Here is a 23,482-nt window from a genome sequence, read left to right as displayed (position 1 = left end):
TGTGTGTGTGTTTTGTCTGGTTTTGTTTATTTTTTTGTTTTGTTGGGTTCTGCTCATTTTGTTTGTTTGTGTTGTTTTGTTTTTTGTTGTTTTAGGGGGTTTTTTTGGTAATCACTCTTTATAAAGAACTGGTGTAAGAAGAGGCAGAGAGAACAGGATCCTAATTCTTCTGTTCCCTAAGTCACCCCTTGCAGTTTCAGCAGGCACTGCAGCCAGTCAGTCTACCTTCAGCCCTGTTACGCTTTATGAGTACCCAACTATGATAAACAGGACATTAATAATTACCATGTTATTAATAATTACCATTAGCAGTATTTTCCACATTGTCAACATAGCTTGAGAGGTCATTGGGTGTTAATGAAAGATCCTGGCTGGACCCTTTGAAACAAACCCTCATGTAATTTTTCAGTACAATTCCCTGTGGACAACTGAGCCTGTGATTTCAAGTCTCCAAGCTGTTAACATAGTTTAAACCACACTTTTTAACACAATGGCAGAATTACTGAGGGAAGTTCTAGAGTCATTGTTCAAGTAGGTCAGTATAGATGATCTTACAGGCCTTTCCTGACCTTAAAAAAGTACTCATCTATGAACAGTTCCTCTAGTGAGGTAGGAACTAATCCACTGAGTCCTTACAGAGACATATAAATTCTTTAAGGTACTTTTAATTAAAAAGTTCTCATTTTTTTAATCAAAGACAAAGCAAGTATACTTAACTCTGAAGCTGATTTGCCCAGTGAAAAAGCATTGCAGTCCCCTATTCAGTTCCCTATTCTGGAAAAAGTCAGTACTCCTTAAGATGAAGACTTGCAAAGATTCATATTTTCATGACATTCTTCCATTTTAATTACAGTTTTCTCCTGTGCAAATGCTGTTCTCAGCACTGGCTGTTTGATTGGACAGTATTCTCCACTGTTACTGACTGCCAGGTTTTCACATTTCTTCTTCAACCCGTAGAATCATAGAATATCTCAAATTGGAAGGGACTCATAAGGATCATTGAGTCCAACTCCCTGCTCCACACAGGACGACCTAAAAGTAAATCACATGACTAAGAGCATAATCCAGATGCTCCTTGAACTCTGACAGGTTTGGTGCTGTGACCCCTTCCCTGGGGAGCCTGTTCCAGTGACCAACCACCCTCTCAGTGAAGAACCTTTTCCTTATGTCCAACATGGACATCACCTGAAGCAGCTTCATTCCATCTCCTTGTGTCATATTGCTGGTCACCAGAGAGAGAAGATCAGCACCTCCCCCTCTGCTGCCCCCCTTGAGGAATCTGTAGGCTGCAATAAGGTTACTCAGCCTTCTTTAAGCTGAACAAACCTCAGTGACCTCAGCCACTCTTCCTAAGTCTTGCTCTTGAGGCCTTTCACCATCTTGGACACCCTTTGGATGCACTCTTAATAGTTTCATGTCCTTCTTATATTAAGGTGCACAAAACTGTACACAGTACTTGAAGTGGGGCTGCACCAGTGCAATGTAGAGTGGGACAATCACTTCCCTGACCCACTGGTAGTGTTGCGCTTGGTACGCCCCAGGACACAGTTGGCTCTTTTGACTGTCAGGTCACACCGTTGACTCATATCCAAATTGCCATCAACCCAGATCTCTAGATCTCTTTCCATGGGGCTGCTTTCCAGCCTCTTGTCCTTCAGTTTGTACATATAACCAGGATTACCCCATCCCAGATAGAGAACACTGTGCTTGCTCTTGTTAAATTTCGTATGGTTGGTGATTGTCCAGCTCTCCAGTCTAACCAGATCTCTCTGCAAGGCCTCTTTTCCCTCAAGTGAGTCCACGGCTCCTCCTAGTTTACTATCATCTGCAAACATACTTAATGTACATTTGATTCCTGCATCCAGACCATTTATAAAAACATTAAAGAGCACTGCCCCTAAAATTGAGCCCTGGAGAACCCCACCAGTGTCTGGCCACAGTCTGATGTAATCTCATCTACTAAAACCCTTTGAGCCCAACCCATCAGCCCATTGCTCACTGTATTATGGACTTGTCTATCTATGTGATGGACCTTTCGCCCAGAATGATACTTTCAAAGACAGTATCATTACCTTTGCTAAACAAAACAACACAACACAGATCTACTGGCTTGCCTTGGTCGAGGTGGGTGACCATGTCATGAAAGGAAATTAAGTTGGCTAAGCAGGCCTTTCCCCTCATGAATGTCTGCTGGCTATGACCAATGACTGAGTTGTCTCTCAAGTGTTTTTTGGTAACTCCCAGAGTAACTTTGTCCTTAATTTTACCAGACACTGAAGTGAGACTAACAGGGCTGTGATTATGAGGGTCTTCCTTCTTAACCTTCTTGAAAACTGGGAAAACATTTGCCAGCTTCCAGTCGACTGGGACCTCTGCAGACTCCCTGGACTATTAAAAAGTGATGGAGACAGGCCCTGTGATAATATTGACCATTTCTTTCAGTACCCTGGGATGAATACCATTGGACCCTATAGACTTACGTGCATCCAGCTGGAGCAGCAAGTCTCGAACAAGTTCAGGGTCAGGTGGAATTTTATCATCCCCCCCAGTCATGGTCTTCCAACACAAGGTTCAGGGGGTCCCAGAGCCCATCAGTGTTGAAGGGAGAGGCAAAGAAAGCATTAAACATCTCTGCTTTGTCTACATCCTCATTTGTGAGGTGACTGACCACATCAAGTAACAGACCAATGTTATCTCTGATCCTCATTTTGCTGTTGACACATTTTAAAAAGCCCTTTTTGTTGTCCATAACAGTGCTGGCCAGCTTGAACTCTTATCAAGCTTTGGCCACACAAATATCCTCACTACGGTGTGAACACCATCTCTGTAATCCTCCCATGTTGCCTGTTCTTGCTTCCAATGTCCATACACTTCACTTTTCCACCGAAGTGCTAGAAGAAGATCCCTTCTCAGTCAAGAAGGCCTTTTGCCCTGCTTGCTTGACTTCTGACACTTTAGAATTGTCTGCTCCTGCACGCTTAAGAGATAGCTCTTAAAAGTGACCAGCATTCATAGACTTTCAAAAGCAGACTCCCAGGGGACCTTGCTAACCAGCTCCTGCAGCAGCCTGAAGTCTGCACTTCCCCATACAAGAAAATACTATGCCATTCTTATTAGTGTGTCACCGTTTAATTGCAGGGTGACAATAAACCATGGCAGATGCTTTGTTAACCCCCTCCCCTTTTTCCCCGGCCCCTTTCCCCACTAAAGAAAGGCAATAGGAGGGCAAAGAGAGGCAAAGAGAGATAGGACTTGCAAGTTGGAAAAAAGTTAAAAATGTTTTACTAATGCTACTAATAAAACAGAGAAAAGAATACAAAATATACAAAACCAATCCTGAATTCCCCGGCACAGATCAGCACTGCTCCAGCAGCTGAAGGGCAGGCACCTGGAAGTCCTGGCTTGGATTCCACAGCAAACTGGAACTGGATTCAGGGATGCAGGGTCTGTCACTAGGCCTCAGATTGCAGGGAAAACTGGCAGGGTCCTCTTCAGATGCTGCCCATAGTCGAAGAAAGCAAGATCCTCGTGATCTCCCAGCTTTATATGGATGGATGGAATACTTAGTTGGTCAGTTTTAGTCACCTGTCCAGTTCGCTCCTCCTTGCAAATATGCAATGTGGATTCTTATCAGTGACCTTGCATTCCATTGCTATGTCTACCAAAAGATGTAGCCAAATTCAGAAAAGTGCAGTTACTCAGAAGAACTTAGCTGAAAGGAAAATTCACTAAAAGAGGAACTGGTCTTGTTTTTAACAGAACCAGGACATCGTGACACTTAGGAAGATAAGCAGTACATTGAGTAAGCTAGCTAAGGGGAAAAAAAAATTTTAAAAATTAAAAGAGGGGGAAAAAAACTATATTCTAGTCACTTCATTTTCTGATCTATCTGGGCTGGAAGTCTAGCACCTCAGAACCAAGACTCACCCCAAAGTAACGAACCTAAATAAAACAATTTTATTTAACCTTTTTTGGCAGTTAGAGGCAGATTTGAGCAGAGTATACTGGGTGCCTCAGAGCTATGTTCCGAACAATATCTAGGTCAAAGCAATTACTCTAAGCAGAAGCAAAGCTAGTGATCTTTATTGCTTTGCTTAGTAGTGATGTCCAATATCTTAGTCCAGGCACATGAGGTGTTGGCATCTGACAGCCATGAAGTTCACCCTGTAGAACCTCCTGCTACTGCCTTATGGTACGATAAATGATCTTTTGAGTAGTGAGCAATAAGTTTTAGTGGTTACTTCTCAGAAGTGAGACCGGGGAGCCTGACAAAAAGAAAAATGAAATGCTACGGTGGAGGCTGGCAAGAGGAATATGATTATAGTCTAGCCTGCATCTTGACTAAGAAATATTCAAGAATTTTTGGTAGTAAAATGATAACATCGTAGACTGTTTTTTTCATAGAATCATAGAATGAATCACAGAATGTCCTGAGTTGGAAGGGACCCACAAGGATCATCTAGTCCAAATCCTGTCGCTGTGTACGACAACCTCACAGTTCACACCATGTGTCTGAGGGATTGTCCAGTCTCTTCTTGAACACTGTCAGGCTTGGGGCTGTGACACCTCCCTGGGGAGCCTGTTCCAGTGTCCAGCACCCTCTGGGGGAAGAACCTTTTCCTAATGTCCAACTTAAACCTCCCCGGCACAACTTCCTGCCATTCCCTCGGGTTCTGTCATGGGTCGCCAAATGACAGAACTTACTTCTTACTTCTGAGTTAGTTTGCCTGGGAGAAAGAAATAGCCTTGAAATTGGACATTGATTTGAATCAAGTTTGCTAACTTGATAACCTGCTAACATTAAACCATGGCATGGTTTAATGTTCAAAGCAAACTACAAAACAGATTGGTATCTGTAATAAGGCACTGACAATCCCTATTAGTAGGGACCTCTCCTTTTTTGTATCACAAAAGAAAACATGCAGTGGAGACAAATTCATGAAACCACTCCTAAAAGCAGCTAAATACAAATTGCCAGTAATGCAGGCCTTAAACAGTGTGACCTGAAGAAACCTGGAATTGTTCAGTGTGATGCACCCATTAGGATGCAGACTGAGAGCAAAAGTATTTTAAATTGCTCAGGTATAATGCCTTCCTGTTTGCCAAAGGCTAGTAAACAAAAGCTACCACCAAGGAGGAGGAAAAAGGCGGAAAAGAAGGCGTGATTTTTACAGCAACAGCTTCACATGGGATGCCACCAAAACAACAGTATCGGGGTTTGCAAGATAATGAGATTAATGACACAAGAACAGGAGCTTGAGGACAACAAAGGAAAAATACTGCTTCATGGCCTCTGGGTTACACCATCACAGTGGCTCGTGTGAAAGGGCAGGGAGCTGCCAGAGGAAAGCAGGCCACGGGACTGCAGATGGGAGGCCTTCCAGACCAGTGAGGGTGTTGCCGAAGCCAGGAGTTCTCTAGCGCCTTGTCCCTTCCTGCACCGGCCTAGGTACAGGTGGAATAATGAGCTGATGCTAAGAAGCTGTAACTCAGGGACTAAGAGCACATTGAAGGAGTCATCCTCTTTTTGTGTGTCTCCTCTGCTTTACAGGAGCTCTAGCTCAGCTGAAGTGCTTCCAGTGACAAGGGGAAAAAGCCTGGATTCCAGTGTGGTCGGTGTTACTGGAGATGTTTGTGCCAGCTTAGGATGAAATCTCCACCAAAACAAAGAGAAAGCATCTCTCCTGTCCTGCTAGGTATCTAGTGCGGCTTTATGATATTAAATGTGGCCTGCAAGAGAAACTAGAGCAGCTTTATTCTGTTTCTCAGGAGCTCATGAAGAGCTTGAAGTGAAGTAGCACGCTGGAAACCCACTAACACCCTTATCATTCATTGCTACTGTGTCCAGAGGAGCATGAGACCTACGTTCTCAGAGCACAGCCAAAGCTTCGGGCACAGTCTGTGACTTTCCTCAGCCCTTAGCCAGATGGAGGTGTTCTAATCAGGAATAAAAAGGGACAATTTTTATTTGCTCACCTTTGGAAAACATTTTAATAGCTACCGTAATGAATTTCTACCCATTAGCTGCATATCAATAATTCATTATTTTCATTAAGGAAAACGAAGATAGGATAGGCTTATGTAGATGAAAGAAACCTGTAATGTTCTCTCTCTCCCTCTCCTCCTGCCCCTCACGTGCCCCTCATACATTCTAACTTTGCGATTATTCTTAATCCATATATACTTGAATTAGGAAAACATATTTTTTTTTATTAGCATAATACTTTAGGGGTTTTTTTTCCCCTACTGATTTTTCATAGATTTATGGATCCATAATCATTCACGTCACAGCCTGAGGGAGATGAGGCTGGAACAGGATAATAGCCCTTAAATCCCCTTCTGTAAGCACTCAGATCTTCCCTCTCAGCAAGATTAAAACGGTCAACAGCAGTCTTCATGTGTCTATATCCCACACAGAGCTTTCACAACAACTGGAGTGCTGGCTGGCAGGGAGAAAAATGCAGAACCTCTGCTGTGCGTGATATTACTGAGATAAAGAGAGAAAAAAACAAGATTGTCAGTCTTTGTAGTGTTGGAAAGGACTGTGCCAGTTCCTTGATCGGGTGAATGCAAAAAAGGGAGAAGAGTAAGGAAAAATAGTATGTTGCAGTTTAACATGCAGCGACAGTTTCCTTTCCTAAAACATAAAGGCAGAGAGAGGCAAGGGCCAAATGTCCTCCCGCAGACCGACACAGGGAAGGATAAGGAAGGCATACGCGTAGACAAGCAGAGTGTCTTTGCTGCCGCTGCTCCATTGAACTCCCAGCCCTTACTGCTCCTGGGACCTGAAGGGAATTACAACTATTACGTGGACGATGAAGATGAGGAAGAGGAAGAGAAAGAACAAGGAAAATGGCCAAGTGGAGACACACTGGAGGGAGAAAACAAGCCCTCGTCATCCATTCCTTGCTCCCCCGCCCTTTCTTCTGGAAGCCCAGCCAAAGCTTACACTTCATCCGTGTTGAACATCAATGTCGGCGGCCAAAGCTATCGCCTCACCTACCAGGCAGTGGCCATCTATCCCAAGACCCGTCTGGGCCGCCTGGCTACCTCCACTGACCGTCGCTGCCAGCTGGGCCTGTGCGATGACTATGCCGCCCAGGTAGATGAGTATTTCTTTGATCGGGACCCGGCCGTCTTCCAGCTCGTGTACAACTTCTATGCCTCGGGGGTGCTGCGTGTGCGGGATGAGCTGTGCCCTCGTAGCTTCCTGGAGGAGCTGAGCTACTGGGGCGTGCGGCTCAAACACACACCTCGCTGTTGCCGCATCTGCTTTGAGGAGCGCCGCGATGAGCTGAGCGAGCAGCTGAAGGTCCAGCGTGAGCTGCGCTCCCAGGCAGAGGCTCAGGAGAACGAGCAGCTCTTCCACCACATGCGCTACTATGGTCCCCAGCGCTGGCGCCTCTGGAACCTCATGGAGAAGCCCTTCTCCTCTGTCACTGCCAAAGTGATGGCAGTGGCCTCCAGCTTCTTTGTGCTCATCTCTGTGGTGGCCCTGGCACTCAATACAGTGGAGGAGATGCAGCAGGTAGACCGGAAGAGTGGGGAGAGCCGGCCTGCCTTGGAGCATGTTGAGACCCTGTGCATTGCGTTCTTCACACTGGAGTACCTGCTGCGCCTGGTCTCTACCCCAGACCTGCGCCGCTTTGCCAGCAGCGCCCTCAATGCAGTAGACCTCATTGCCATCCTGCCCCTCTACCTGCAGCTGCTGCTTGAATGCTTTGCTGATGATGACCAGCCCCGAGGTCGGGGCTCTCAGCATGAGCACGATATTGAGAAGGTGGGACGGGTGGGCAAGGTGGGACAAGTTCTTCGCATCATGCGCCTCATGCGCATCTTCCGCATCCTCAAGCTGGCCCGCCACTCCACAGGGCTGCGTGCCTTTGGCTTTACCTTGCGCCAGTGCTACCAGCAGGTGGGCTGCCTGTTGCTCTTCATTGCCATGGGCATCTTCGCCTTCTCTGCCATGGTCTACACCGTGGAGCACGACGTCTCCAGTACCAACTTCACCAGCATCCCCCATGCTTGGTGGTGGGCTGCCGTAAGTAAACACATCTCACCTTTCTGGGTAGCCAGAGATCTCTCTCCCTCTTCCCCTCCCCTTCCTTGCTAGAATCACTGACAGTTTTGAAAACAGCAGGCTCAGATCAGTGAACATCTGCTCCAAATTCTGAGCTTACAGGACATATGCACTCATTCACGCACACACACATAAGCACTCATTTACCTCTGTTATAAGCTGAAATCAAGGCTTAATCAGGCAGACAGCATTGAAATTCCTGCCTAGCAGGAATGTACTAGCACTTTTAAAGAAGAAGTGAGCAAAGAGACAGGAAATAATAATAATAATCATCATCATCATCATCATCTTGCATCTGGCTAGATGGCTACAGGTGGACACAGGAGTTTCATTCTTGTCCTTTTTGCAGATCTGCTGTGACCCATCGTACAACTGCAAGATGAAAAACCATAGTTTATTAACTATAGCCTGGTCATGCAACCTTGCAAAGCCAAAGCTGTTGCAGAGCTCTGGCTGTTAAAAATGCATTAGGACCAGCAGTTGTTTCAGACAAGAGATTGTGTCCTGTTCCTTATGAGGCTCATCTAAGGTGCATATCTGCACACACACAAAACATTGGTGGTTATTTATACAGTTCCAGGCTTGCAGAGGAATAAATACGAAAAGAAACAGAATGGCTCAAGGGGCTGATAATGGGATAAACTGCCTTCTACATCTAGGTCACTGGTTTGAATCCCACATCAGTCAGTACTGAGAGCTGGTTAATGTCACCTTGAATCTTTTTTTGCAACCTCTGCCAGAAAGAGTGTGATTTTAGTCCCGTCCCAAGCACTTGGAGTGAGGGTAACTGGCTGAATTTCAGCTGACAAGCTTCACAAATGAAGACAGAATGACCTCGTTTCTAGAGACTGCCACTGGGTTAGTGCTCTAAGCTATTTAGACACATCTTGTTGAGATGTCTGAACTATCACTGACCTGTATTACACCATGTTATGTGGAGGGGTGTTAATTAAGACAGCATTTTCTGGGCTGTTTGGTTTACATCTTTCAGGGACATGAAGATTTGGCTGGGAACACAGAGCTATGAGACTTTAAAGACCTCCACCTTGCTTAAGTGCCTCCTGGCTCTGGCGCTGTCCTGGTAGCACTGTTACAGGATCCTAAACTCGAAATGCACCTCTAAAGGGTTTGGGAAGCAGTTCAGCTCCAGGCTTGGATTGCATTAACACCCAAGGACAGACATACATTCACTTACAGAAGGCCAACCAATACTTCTCAAACTGTTGTGAGATCAAAATGATAGTTACATCCTTCAAGGTGAGCCACAACAACAAACGAAACACTTCTGGGTTTATCAAGACTAGCAGACAATGGAGAGGGAGACGCAGGCTCTAAGTACAGTAAATGCTTAAGAGATAATGCCCAATATGGCAGTTTCACAATCATCATTTTTACAGCAATCTTTTGGCAAGGTGGGGGGTGGTATCATGAAGGGCACCAAGGAGAGGGGAAAGTTGATCCCAGCTTGTGCTGCTGCCTACAGTATCTCAGAGCTGGAAAACAACAACTCTGTTATGCTGCAGATGTATGGATATACAGCAGCCTGGATCAAAATAGAGGGCAGGTAGACAGTGCAGGTGCTGAGAGAAGGCAAAGAGCCCATATCTTGACTGTCCATAACTCTATGGCTTCTTCTAGTCTGTCATCATATACATGTCATTTTGCAGCAGCTGATGCTGGCCTCCATGTTTATGGCAGGGCCCCGGGAGCACTTCTGACCCCTGGGCCAGGCTATGGGGCGGGCTATGTCCCAGTCACTTTACTGGAGAAGGAAGCCCGTGTAAAAGGATGGGAAAGGAGTAAGATGATCATTTAGATACTCCTAAGAAACCTATAGGACTATGACTGTAGCATGCACATCATTGCAATTCCAAGATATAAGACTCCTTTTAAAGCCTATTCATTCTTTGACAGTGAAAATTAAGATTTTATTAATTTCATTAAAATCCAACAGTGTCCACTGCCTCACACACACAGGAGGACAAGTATCCCTCCCAAACTGTCACAGGCGATGTAGAAGACTATGCCAGTGGAACAGAACCTTGTCACAGGATAATGGTTTTGTCCTGGCTGGTAGAGATAAACATCTTGCCTTCATCTCAGTATTTATTTTTGGAGATATTTATCCTGTATTATCATTCAAATCCAGTGACTTAACTTCCATTAAACCAAGTGACTAATCCTTTTTATTCCACAGGAAGCACCAGGTGCATCCTACAAATGTGCTTACCCAGTGCTGTCTCATATACCCTAATGCTTTCTTCATTTGAAATAACATTTAAATAGCATGTTAGAGGATGGCAGGCTGCGCACTGTGACCTTCCTAAGACTTATCTCAGTACTAAAGCCACAAGGACATTACAGTGAAAGTCCTACTGCCTGTGTTTTTTTTCTGCCGAAGATTTAGATTACTGTTTCACAGATACACAGGGTGTGTTGAGACACTGTTAAAAAAAAAATAATAATCATTGGCTGAAAAAGATCCTTTGCACAGACTAGGAGGTGCCAGATGGCAGAAGCATGCAAGTTTTACCTGCCAGAGAAAAATACATAATATTTACTAAATGTAAAAATTTTAAACAATCAAGCGTTTTGCAGTGGAAGTATATAAATTAAGAATTATTGCATGCCGACTGTTTGGGAGTACATCATTCAGATATATCATCCACATAAGCAAACATCCCTGAATTTTTGTAACTAAATTTTACAAAGAAGCTATTGCAGTATTTGGTGTAGTACTGGGTACATATAAAACACAGTTCCTTCATACATCCACAGGCTAAAAAAATAAAATGGTCATGGCTGAGAAGAAAAAAGTCTGTGAAACTATGTAGACAATACGATGGTAACACATACAGATTTGTATAAAGTGGATATACTTTAAAAAACAACAAACAAAAACCCCCCAAAAATAAACAAACAAAACGCAAAATCAAACAAAACAAAACCTCCCAAAGTCTTCTTCAAATGGGAATTCAGCAAAAATTTCCCACCCATGTACCTGTCAGCTAAAATAAACAGGAATATTCCCTACTGAAGGCACACTTACACCTTACTTTTGTAACCTCTGACATACAGCTGAACAGGAAGATCAAACAATTTAGCGCTATAAATATATGTGTTGCGAGCATACACTGTGACCAAAATATTCCCAGCAACAGAGAAAGATCTTTGTTTTTTCCAGAGCTCCTTGTAGGTATGTAACTATTAAAGGGGATTTTATCTAGAAACTTCAGTGTCCTGGCTCACTTCTTCCTCTAGTGCAAAAACTATAAAAATATATTTCAAATTAGCTGAAGCTTTTCATGTGTTTTTCATTGTTTCATAAAATATATATGATAAACAAAGGTAATACTGAAAATACAACCCACAGGATAAGTCCCGAAATACTGAGTTTTATAAGCACACTGGATTTAAACACAGAACATCTGTTCCAGGCGACACGATGAGGGCGCGGGGCTGCAGTTATCACTGGATTTGCGCGCTTGGGGACCCAGCTCTATCCACCCTCCGCAGCTGGGCAAACCCTCCTTCTGGACAGGCCGGTGCAGAAATTGTTTGCAAACTCCCTCTGCAGGACGGAGCTTTTAAGAATCCTCCTGAATGTTGTCAAACTGCTCCGTTGCCTTTCTTTACTGCATGAGAGGGACGTTTTTTTAATTAGAAATTTTTGCATACGATGGACAGTACAGAAAAGAAGGCAGCAGAGGATATTTCAGATTTATGATTCAAAGTGCAAAATGCTAACTTTAAAAATTGTCTCTGATCCCTGAACATACCTGTTTGTATGCTTCTTCTAATAAGCTGAATGTTGGTTTGCCTGTAGGTCAGCATCTCCACAGTGGGGTATGGAGACATGTGTCCAGAAACTCACCTTGGCCGCCTGTTTGCTTTCCTCTGCATTGCGTTTGGAATAATCCTGAATGGCATGCCCATCTCCATTCTCTACAACAAATTCTCAGATTATTACAGCAAGCTGAAGGCCTATGAGTACACAGCTCTCAAGAAAGAAAGGGGAAAGGTGGACTTTACACGGAGAGCCATAAAGAAATTATCTGAATGCTGCGGAGAGCGTGTAACACACCGTTTGTCACATCACTGATACAGTTTGTGGCTTGGATATTGTGAAGGAACAGAGAAGACGAATGATGAAGAGGAACAGAGAAGACGAATGATGAAGAGAAACAGATTAGCCAGACTAACTGAAGATAAACTGAAAAGGCCAAAAGTAACAAAAGTAGATGGTGAGATCTGTTTTGAAGGGGGTTGGTTTTTTTGTTGTTATTTTTTTGGTTGCTTGGTTTGTTTTGTTGTTTTGGTTTTTTGTTTTTTGGGTTTTTTTTTAAAGGCTTAGGTTACAATGTACAACAACATATTTTTTTTCCTTGGCTTTTATGGACTGTAAACAGCACTTAAATGCTCGTCAACTGAATGACATTCTTCAGATTAACCACCCAGAAACTCTGAATGAGACCCACATGAAGATGTAAGCCCCTGCTACTGATTAGACCCACAATAATCAAACAAAAGGAAAACAAATTGCTGCCATTAAGGGTCAGCCACCTTGCTGCTGTCAAGGCAGTCTCAAAAATTAAACAAATAGGATACTCAATATATTGATTGCATTGCTGAAATCGGTTTTCCACCAGCTTTCAGAAACAGGAAAACAGCCTAGAGCATTTACCTTAATATTAGCAGAATCTATACTCCTTAAGCTTTCAGCTTCTCTTTCCACTGTCAGATAGCTATGCTTCACAGTTCTAATTTTATTTTCCAAATGCAGCCCTGAAAATGATTCCCAGTTTCATACCTAGGCAAGCAACACACTGCTTTTAGCATTTCCCCCACACATACCTCCATTATCATCTTTCATTATGACAAGAACAGGAGAAGAAGTCTGGAGGCTGAGTTGATACACATCACTGACCAATTTTGAAAACATTTCCAAACCAAAACATTCGTTAGATATAGCATTAAGTGATAAACTAAATTTCTTTTGCAGCATTTAATGTATCTACTTATTGAATAGTTAGAATAATAACAGGCATATCACAGGATATGAATGTTAGAGCAGCATTAAAAAAAATCAAATGAAACATGTAATGGATAACATCTCATAAAGACTTTTCATACAAAGGATCTAATCAGCATTTATCTCTAACCAATTTTAAATATAATTTAAAGTTAGGATACTTTTCTGGTGCACACAGTCACTCAGGACACAATTCTGACACCGCAGCTCACATGAGGAGTACCTTAATTCCTAGGATTACTGAGCCTTCCTGCACAGCTGGATGCAATTTCTCACACATCAGAAATTCACCCCAGAAACATATGCAACAAATAACAACAACAATTAAAGGGAATCAGAGTTTCAGGATCAGTTTCATGGCATATCAGGAGCAGTCATACCAGTTTAGAAATAGTAACCTGAGTAACATATCTGAAAGAATAGTTATTTTATTGATACTCAGATACAAATAGAATTTTTAAAAGGGTAACAAAAAGAACCAATGGTAACCATCACTGATATGACCCATGGCTGATAGTCAGCAGCGCTCTTGCTGTAAAAAAGCCTGATGGCAGGGCTGCATATTAAAATTATTGAACTTTCATGTTGTCTGTGCTGCCCCGCAGAATGCAGATGGCTGCATTCAAATCTCAGAGCTACACTGGATACAATGGTGTGAAACTTACTCTTTGGACAGCTGAGGGTGAAAAAGTTCATTAATTTTGCCATGACCATGCAAATTGTGTCAAGCATAGGGACATTTGTCCTTTCGGTGTTGAGAAGGTAATTAGTAACCAAGTTGCTCTTCTCATTCTCTACCTCCAGACAAATGTATCATAAGCCCATCTGTCATTTTGTTCTTTAGGAATGACAGTCAGCACATTGTGTGCTGATCAGCTCTGTTAAAAGCTAAACCATGTCTTTAAGGCACAGCTGAGCCCTGGGAGTTCAATGTGATAGATGTTTGCTGTTCAGGACTGCACACAAAGCAGCAGGCGCAATCCTGGCACTCAGTGAGAAGAATAGCTGCTTTACTTTGGCTCTAGGGATGGTTTCAATTTGCATGGCCCTTCTGCACAGCAACAACAGGATGAGGAGCTTTCTGAAACCGCAGGAAGCCTCTCTCTTAGACCCCCACTGCAGTTCAGTGAGGTGGCAGGTTACAAGCATGCAAAAGCACAACTGCGCTTTATTTTCAACATGCAGCTTGGGTTAGATTCATTAAAAGGACTTAAATGTTGGTGATTACTCAACTTTCCAAGGTATGGGACACCCTAAATTAATTTCCTTGTCTGGAGGAAACAGTACTCCCGTGTACCACACAGATGGGATGCAGATGCTCAGGCTTGCATGGCAAGATCAGCAGCTTCTTGCCACCTGGAGAAATCCAGAGCCTGAGCATTTACTCTGCTGAGGCTGGACCTCCTCATAGCCTCAGACTTGACATGAATCACCAGCCTCATTTTGCACCCCACTTGCCTGACATGCAGGACACACTGAAGTAGACGTTCTTCCAGACATATAAGGGAATAGGCTTTCCACCCAAAACATGAGCAGGAGGAAAAGGACTGTTTCTATCAATCAGGAGTCAGAATCGAATGCTCTCAGCAAGTGCTTTCTTATCTCTCCAACGAGAATTTAATGCACAAGTCCCATAGTTCTGCTCTAAACATTAAAATACAGCTTGGAGTGGATTTCTCCCACCCCTCTAGCTGAAGCTGTTCCACTTTGCACCAAGTAAATAACAACTCACTGGTGACAGTAAGAGAAAGATTATATGGCTTGATGTTTGCAGCACTCAGCCGGGGGAAAACGTGTGGGTCACAGTCCCTGCTTCAATAAAGAGCTCTGAATGTACCCTGACCAAGCAGCAAAATCTTACCGAACACTCACTCCCCCCTGGCCCAAGCAATCTTTGGCCGAAGGATTTAGACCAGGAAGACTCCAGAGTTGGTCCCTGCCACCATGCTGCCACAGGAAGGCAAGAATCTTACTTAGAGAACCCTACAGGGTAACGGTCGTGGGCCAAAACACTTCCCAATATGGATGAGACCAATTTCTGTCCCCTCAGGAGAAGAAGCCGTTGTAACCAGTACCACCAGGTCCCATCTGGATACTCTGAACGCCAAGGCGATGATGCCTCAGGCAGCTCAGCTCAGCAGCTGCCTCACTCTCTTCTCTCTCAGTGCACTTTGCCCCCTCAACCCTCCGCTGTCCAGTCCGACCATCTTGCTGATGGCAGCTTTGGTACCTTTTTGATTGTTCTAGACTCTGACACAACATGCAAATGTGACAGTTTTGGGGAGCAGGGTTAGATCCTTGGTTGGTTCTCGACCTAGCTCAATTTAGAGAGCTCTGACTAGTGCTAGAGCTGCCATGGGATCCATGGTAGAAATGTGCAGTCTGGAGGACAGACCTCTGGCAACTGCCTCATGAAAAATAAGCAGAAGGCTACAAAAAGCTGCTGGTTTTTTGCTTTGTACTCCCTGGCTCACCTGCTCTGCTGCATTCAGCAGTTAAATAGGTCCTTAGTGGAGTAAGGCATTTTTCAGTGAACTGAAAGCTGGGAGTTCTTTTTTGTTTGGTTGTTGGTGGCGGTTGTTTGTTTCAATCAAAGACTCGTAATTTTACTTTCTGGATTACCTTATGAAGCTTTCTGCCTTGTGGTTTAACTAATCTTATTTTAGGGGTGACAAGCTTAAGTCTGTGCATTTCAATAGGAAAGGGGATGCACAAAGTCGAGATACCACTATACCAGCCAGACAGCCTGAATGCCCAAAGATCTGACAGTACCAGCGTTTTCTGTGGATGGCTACTAGCACGGTCCTCCCACAAGGTCCTCTCCCCAGGTGAGAGCCCGTGTGAGGCTGGAGGACCTCTAGCCAACTAAGAGGAAGGAAGTTCATATGATGACATTCAAAACTAATGCAGAAGAGCCTTGATTATCTTGGTTACTTGAATGCCACAGGGCTTTGGCAATCAAAAGATTTCAAAATAACCACATCAAGGGAAAATATGCTCGAACACAACAAAGATGGGAAATACTATTAAAGCTAAAGTAGATATGGCTTGTTTCATGAGATACTAATTTGGTATAGCTAAGTTATTGAGGAAACAGGGTGGAGGATTCTCAAAACACTGAGAAATTAGAAACTTGTCTGAATGTGATCATGCCGAAGTCTTCTATTTTAACTAATTGCAGATATTAATGAGCCCCAGAGGGAGAAGTAAAGTATATTCTCTAATTAAGTTTCACTACAGACTTAGCAAATATGTTGTCTTTGGTAGACAAAACCCAGTCAGTTTATGTGGATGGCCTGGCTTCACTATAGGACAACTAACCGTTTCTTCTATTCATTTCAGGCCTAGGAACTATAGAGAAAAGAAACAAAAATTAAAAAGGAGAAAAAAAAATAAAGGTGGGGTTGGTAGAAATCTAAAGAGTCTGTCCCTACATGAGGCAGTGGAAAGAATTCCAATTAGAATATATGCTTACATAAATCCTTGTCTTAGAAGAACATCACTTTTTCAATGCAATTTAGCAGCTGTTTGCTTTCCTCATTCAGAAAGATAGCACTTAAAGGGGTCGCTACAGTACAGCCACAGATTAACAGGCATCTGGTGCTATTCCCAGGCTTCTAAGGTAAAGCGCAAAATTCAGTCTTTAAATATGCATAATTTTAAAGATTATAAACTAGGTATACTTCAACATTTTAGGAGAAAAATAATTACTATCTGCAAGCCTAGGAAGGAAAAATGGTTTCCTTGCTTAAAAAATAGCTGCAACTGTTTAGCATGTTCTGGTTTTATGTTATGTAAAAATATTTGATTCATGCTTATCCGCTATTTACAAAACCTTTATTAACTTCTTTATTCAGTAGTAGAGAAATTACATGGCATTTGACTGTAATCCAGTTCCTTATCTTGTGTTGAAAAAGGGAAAGGTCAGAGGTACTAGCTTTTTATGTACTTAGGTAATTTAATGGAAATATGCTGAGAAACATTAAAGCATTCTACAGGTAGCTTCTGAGATAGAGATTATCAAGCTTTTTAAATAAAACTTGTCAGAGCCTAATTCTACTCTACAAAATGACTCCGCACTGTCATTCTAACTTCTGAAGCAGATTTGCTCCGCTTATAAGCAAAAGCATTTCCTCCTTGCTAATAACCAGGTGAAAAAGTGCCATACTTAAAAGTCAGTCTTTCACTTCAGGTAATAACTGTTCTTCAGGCCACCACGTACCCACGCAACACTATTCCCCCCACTGGTTTTGGCAGAGGAGGTACCTGAGAAGCACTTGGGCTACCAGCTGGCAAAGAGAGGCAGAACCTGCTTTGGCTGCTGAGCTAACGTAGCTCTACATGGCCAAAACCAGGTAGCACCATCACTGAAGACATCTGTTTTCAGATGATCTTCTCAATACTCATACAAGAACAGCCTCACTCAGTAGGACACTTGTTTTTTCTTACCAGAAACTACATATGGAGGCAAAGCCTTAGGCTGCAGATGAATGCAATAACCCACCCATAACATCAAGGCTGGGCTCTAAGGTGATCAAGTCTTTGTGATCAAGCCCTGGCATAAGCTGGATCGACACTGACATCAAAGGGACTCCATGCTCCTCAAGTGTGCTCCAGCCAATGCTTGAGGGTCAGGCTGGTCTGACTTTCAAATATCTTCACATCCAAATATTTCATTTGGATAAATAAACAGAAAAAAAAAAAGTTACAGAAATTCAGGAAAATGCAGGCAATCACACACAGGTTGCGACAGCACGTCCTGCTGTGATGGGGGACCGCAACACCCTGTAAGGAAAAAATGGGTCTCCTTGGGGAAAGTACAGCCCCTTTCATGCAAAATTGTTCAGTGCTGCCGCCCAGAGGTTACAGGCTGCCAGATTCTTCTTTTCCTTAAAATAACTAACTAACTAAATAAATAAATAAAATTTTTAAAAAATCTAGTGCCTGCTACCTGCTGTTGGCTGGCTCTGCCCTGCTGCATCTTCTTCAGGTACTGTGCACCAAAAGCCCCGGGTCCTGCCAGCAAGAGTGTTCACAATAACGTAAAACTTAATCTGTACTGCAAAATCTGTATTATCACCACTATGGACTAAATGAATCTTCAATCTAATGCTGCATTAATTACACTGGAGATTCACTTCCCCATTCCTTCTGTTTCTAAAAGACAGCTCCAATGCCTAAAATGCCTAAATGCCGAAAGTCACCCAAAAAAAAAAAAAAGTTATTCTAGGCAGATCTGGATGTCATCAGGATATGTTTAATACTCAGTTTGCATATTTCTAGAACAGCTTAAACAACAAAATTATCATCACTTAACACCAGAAAATTAGTCAGAGAACACCAAAGTTCAAGATAAACTTACTTTAATGGGAGGTTGAATGGATCATTTTAGACGAATAGGGAGTATTGTCCAGGTTTTTATTGACAGGATTTAACAAAAGCAGTCAAAACACAGGTCTCAACCAGTTGTCATTCCACTTTGTGGTACAGCAGGCTTAAGCAATGCTGATTTTCTGGATGTATTTTTCCATGCAATACAACGCATGTTCCTCTAAATCTGCATGCACTGAAGAGAGAACAGTGCTGTTTTATACACAGATTTGAAATACAAGTGCGATCATACAGCTCAACCAACCTAAAAGATCAATTTGATCCGCTGTGAAGAGAAGATCTGCTCCTGGCCAGCGTCAGACTCCATGCAACGCTGCTGCTTAGCTTGTGCTGTGGTGTTCAAGCAGGTTCTGCTTCGTTCGGTGCATTTTACCAGCTCACTAACAGAAATTAATTCAACAAGATTCTCCTTAGAACACCACACACAAACCTCTAACAGGTTTGTGAACTGAACCAGTTTAGTGAATAGCCTGACAAATGCCAGAGCCACTGTAAGGAGAGGGCTGCAGCATCTTCTGTTCAAAGGCAGAAGGAAAAACACTACTGACTCTCATTGCAGCAGGCAAGCTGCTGGATTCAAAATTGCACTTATTAGGTCAACTGAGGGGCTGGAGAAGAGAGAAAGACACAGAAGGCATTAAGCACACTGTTCTGTTTCGCCTCCTTCCACAGGCCTCCGCTACTCTTACACAGCTGTAATACAGCTAATACACTTGCATTGTCCCACGGCAATTGGCTTTGGCATTGCTTTTCGAAGGCGTCTTTCCTTCTGCAACAAGTTCTTTTTCCCCAATCCCTTCTCCTTCAGAAATCTGCAAATACCTGCTTGTTTACAGGTTTAGTTTGTTGGTACGGCACGGGAGACCACTTCTTCACACGCCTGCCTTCTCCCTGTGTTTCTCTCTGCACACTGTCCCTTCCAGTCTTTATACAAATTCTATCACAAAATTTACCTTCTGATCAAGTCAGATCCATTCTCTGTGATAAAGTTCACTGTTACAGATGCAGATTCACGTTAGTGCGTTACCCTAAGGCATTTTGAGTACCTATCTGAACACAAATTTTCATGTACAGTTTCTGTTCATCATGCAGAATTCTGAGTAAAACAGTGGTCAGTCCAGTTCTACCACAACACTTTTCCTTTGCAAAAATAAAATGGTTTTGGCTTTGTTCATACCCCTTAGTCTCTATTATTATACTTCTGTTATTTTTTTTTAAATCTAAAAATAAGCTTGGTTTAGTGAAACTTACATTGCTTATTTTGTTTTCACAAACAAAATAATCTTTTTTATGGGAAGAGAGTTAAAAACAACATGGCACAAATTACTTGTTAGAAAGCAAGGCCTACATATTGCAGCAATTGCAGTCGGAGCGGCATCGCGTTGCCTAAGAGCAGACAAAGTATGCAGAAATTTTACATTTTAGTGCACCACCCCAAGATTAAAGGACAAAGTGCGACTGACAGCAGATACTCAAAGTGCACCCAAAGCAGAAGAAAACAGGTGATTTGAGATGCACCGTTACAGTGCTTATTCCATTTGCTCTGTCAGTAACTGCTTGTCTCCAGGCCTGATTCCAATGTGCACTTTGAACACCCAAGCAGCAATTGAAAGAGGCAAATGTTCAGACAGTGCGAAGCTGAATCATCATCTGTGAAAGCAAGTGTCCTCCAACTTAGGCATGATGCTGTCTAAAATAGGAAATATAACTATATGTTTGGCATCTGTCATTGATGAGGACATTTTAAAAGGGAAATCACTGGTGCTTCATGGAGGCTGGTGAGCAGCACCACAGTAGCTCGCTCATGCCTGGGCCTTGGCTAATAAAATACGCTGAAATTTGACATGTAAAATTGCAAGTTCAACAATTTCTAATTCTTTTGAAGACAAATCATTCAGACACTTCTCAAAAATGTCTTTGAATTGGTACCGCCTGTTCTTTTCACTGTCCACTATGAAAAGACTTGGAATTTGATTTATGCAATGAACATTTAAATGAATCTGTTTTAAAGATATAAGAAATGAAAAAACAAACAAACAACAAAAATACCTCTATTTTTAATATCTGTTTAGTACCATTTATATTTTTTTAGACATAGCGCAGGAAGAGTGAGAACGCTTACATAGAAAACCTGAAGTACCAAGTGGTGTGCATATGAGGGTATCGCCTTGTGTTCACTCTGACAAGTCTACAACTCAACTAGACAACAGACTAACAGGAGTACAAAAGAAAATCTCACAGTTTATGGGTCACAGTCTGCATGCAATATGTATATTGTCCCAAAACGTTCCCTGTCTTTTTCCAGAGACTTCAATCATTCTGTTCTATGCTGACCCCACTTTGTCCTTGTTCTGCGCTCAGGAACAAGCTCAGAATAACCGTGTACATTTTCTCCTTTTCAAGAAATGGTAAGTTGGTGGAGTCAGGGGAAAGCTGGTCCTTTTATACCTTAAACCAAGAGGTATTAAGTTGCAATAGTACCTACCCGTATTTCCAAGCTAATGGGAAATACAGTTACACACTAATATACACTGTTACCAAGGTAATGGGTCCTCTAAGAACCAAAAATAATAATCACCGCCATTTCTGTCCTAGACTGCCCTAGAATTCATAATGATTAAATATTCACTGTTCACCCTCCAACTTCTGCTATGTACAGTGAGAGGCGCTGGCTCTGGATGGCCAGAGGGACAGTCACTTCACCTCTGGATGGTGTCTTTAAAACCTTTAGTACCTCCCATAACCTTTTCCTCTCCTTCCATAAGGTTATTTCAGAATCGGTTTCAACTGACACTGAAGACATACCTTGACAGTAAAATTTATGCTCTATCCCTCGTAGGAAAATCATGGCATCATCAGCATAACCTTAACTGATGTCTATTTAATCAAGAGTGGCATTTCTCAAATCGTGATAAGGAAAATTAGCAGTCACTCTAAATTACTACACGTAATTTAAAATAAATAATATACACAGTCTCAAAAACACAAATAAACTGCCTGGTAGAGATCCAGCTGAAGTAATGGGAATTAAAACACACATCAAAGCCTCAAATCAGATTCACACAAGCAGACATTCTTACATAGCTTTTTGCTATTCAGTTTATTAATACCTGTCTTTAGCTATGACTTACTTTCACTGTCCTCTTGAATTTTCTTGATTGGAAATATGTGCCAGATTCTAAGCAGTAGTTTATTCCCTTCAATAACCTGAAAATGGAGAAGGGCTTTATCAGATAATCTTTTTTTTCCACTGCTTTACTCTGCCCTTAATTGTTCAGTCACATATATATTGCATATTTCATTCAGGTTGGGTTTTTTGGAAGTAACTGAGAGTTCTTTAGAAACAGTTAACTACAGTTTAAATTCATTAACTTTTGCTAATTAAAATGATCTGGTTTATTACCACAAAAGAAAATCCTGTTACAGAAACTAATGAGCTGCAACCTTCAGTAACTGAGAAAATGTGTTTACAAGCATGAACACTTAATGCCAGTGCCAATCATGTCTAATTGGGATCAACCTTAAAGTATTTAGTACTACTCATAAGCTTAGGTGGAATTAGAGGGAAGCACAATCAGCAAAGTATCAGTAAATCAACAGATACAAACAACATTAGAAACACTTCTCCTAACTGTGATGTTCATGTATTGCTTAAATTAACCTAAGTAAACTATGAATTACAATTGGGTTTATGATTTTTTTAAAAAAACTTGCCTATTCAGGTATCTTGCTTTTTTTTAACATAGTAAAAATGTTCCCCCTAGACACTGAGAAGCAAGAGATTACTTATCAAGATGAAACAATGTACTTCATTCCTTTGGCTAAACTATTTCTACTTGAACATACACATCTAGAAAATGTACTTAAAAATTTCAGCACCTGTATACATAGAGGCGCTCCCAAGGAACCAGAGTATTTTACCTCATGCTATGGGTCCAAGTCTGAAGTCTCAGATCTGATCTTCACAGGTACTGAAAACCCGAGCTCCCCGTGGGCTGTAGGAGCAGCTGTGGATCACCATGACCTCTGACAATGAAGTCAGTAATTTAGGAGACTGAAATATGTGAAACACAGAAACTTAAAGCCAGTTTACTTTACCACTGGCAACTTCCAGCTAGTTGCATTGTATTTAATGTTGAGGAAGCTGTATCTTAGGAGAAATAATGGAAAACTATCGGCTATTAGATGTGGAGCTCCAACCTGTCAGGGTAAGCAACAGTAAAAAGTGACTCCTACAGCTGAAAATTTAATTAATTTGGTCCTCTGCATCAGTCCATCACCACAGCATTACACACCACCAGGGTGTTGTATGAATGCCTTAGCAAGAAAGGATTTGGTTTATTTGCTTAAAATAAAAAAAAAAACAACAATATTGGCTTGTATTTTCTAAATCAAAAGAGGGTACAGTAGAAATCAATCGGACACTTATTTGATATGCAGAAGTAAATTCATCCCTCCTCTATTACAAGGAAGACATAAGCCCCCTCCTGTCAAACCCCTCTGGTTTATTAGGGTCTTAAAGCCTGTACTTTTCAGAAGACTTGAGAAAAACAAAACCAAACTGTTTTCCATTGAAATAGTCAGCTTCTCCTTCAGGATCTTCTTTGAAAAAAGTTGGAGACACTATTTTCGTTCTATTCTTGTTAATTCCTGAAGGATGAGAGCCTCCCATCACTCCTTCTCAGGGTAAGAATGGGACTTGACCTGTTTTTCTGCTGTTTTTTGAGGAAATCAGGAGGGAAGGGGATTAAGAACGAGTGTATTTGCCCAGTACACAAGAATATCTCCAGAACAGATGCTTCTGTTTCTGTGGTAACTGTGACAACATACACACAAATACTCACAACACTTGGAAGATTTTTGTGCAAGTTATCAGGAAATATTTAACTTCTTGATTACATCAGGAGTTTCCACTAGCTCTTAAATCTTCTTGAGATTTCAATCTCTGAGAACAACCATTTACCACACACAACAGAATG

General features: G+C 42.1%; 1 protein-coding gene across 1 annotated transcript; it reads left to right on the top strand.

The window, feature by feature from the left end:
- Positions 1-6,601: 6,601 nt before the first annotated feature.
- On the top strand, positions 6,602-12,182 carry KCNV2 (potassium voltage-gated channel modifier subfamily V member 2). Its single transcript, XM_065657525.1, has 2 exons — positions 6,602-8,041; positions 11,907-12,182. The coding sequence occupies exons 1-2, from the start codon at positions 6,602-6,604 to the stop codon at positions 12,180-12,182; spliced, it is 1,716 nt and encodes a 571-aa protein (XP_065513597.1).
- The last annotated feature ends 11,300 nt before the right edge of the window (positions 12,183-23,482 follow it).

Source organism: Caloenas nicobarica, chromosome Z, assembly GCF_036013445.1.
Source record: "Caloenas nicobarica isolate bCalNic1 chromosome Z, bCalNic1.hap1, whole genome shotgun sequence".
Lineage (NCBI taxonomy): Eukaryota > Metazoa > Chordata > Aves > Columbiformes > Columbidae > Caloenas > Caloenas nicobarica.
The sequence above is the reverse complement of the archived record's forward strand: the minus strand, read 5'-3'. Positions and strand labels throughout refer to the sequence as shown.

What these genes read in the sequence shown, in the direction of transcription:
- KCNV2 (XM_065657525.1), top strand. Translation starts at nt 6,602, where the DNA reads ATGTTGCAGTTTAACATGCAGCGACAGTTTCCTTTCCTAAAACATAAA. An exon ending in ATGCTTGGTGGTGGGCTGCC is followed by an intron (nt 8,042 to 11,906) that starts GTAAGTAAACAC and finishes GTTTGCCTGTAG; the next exon opens with GTCAGCATCTCCACAGTGGG.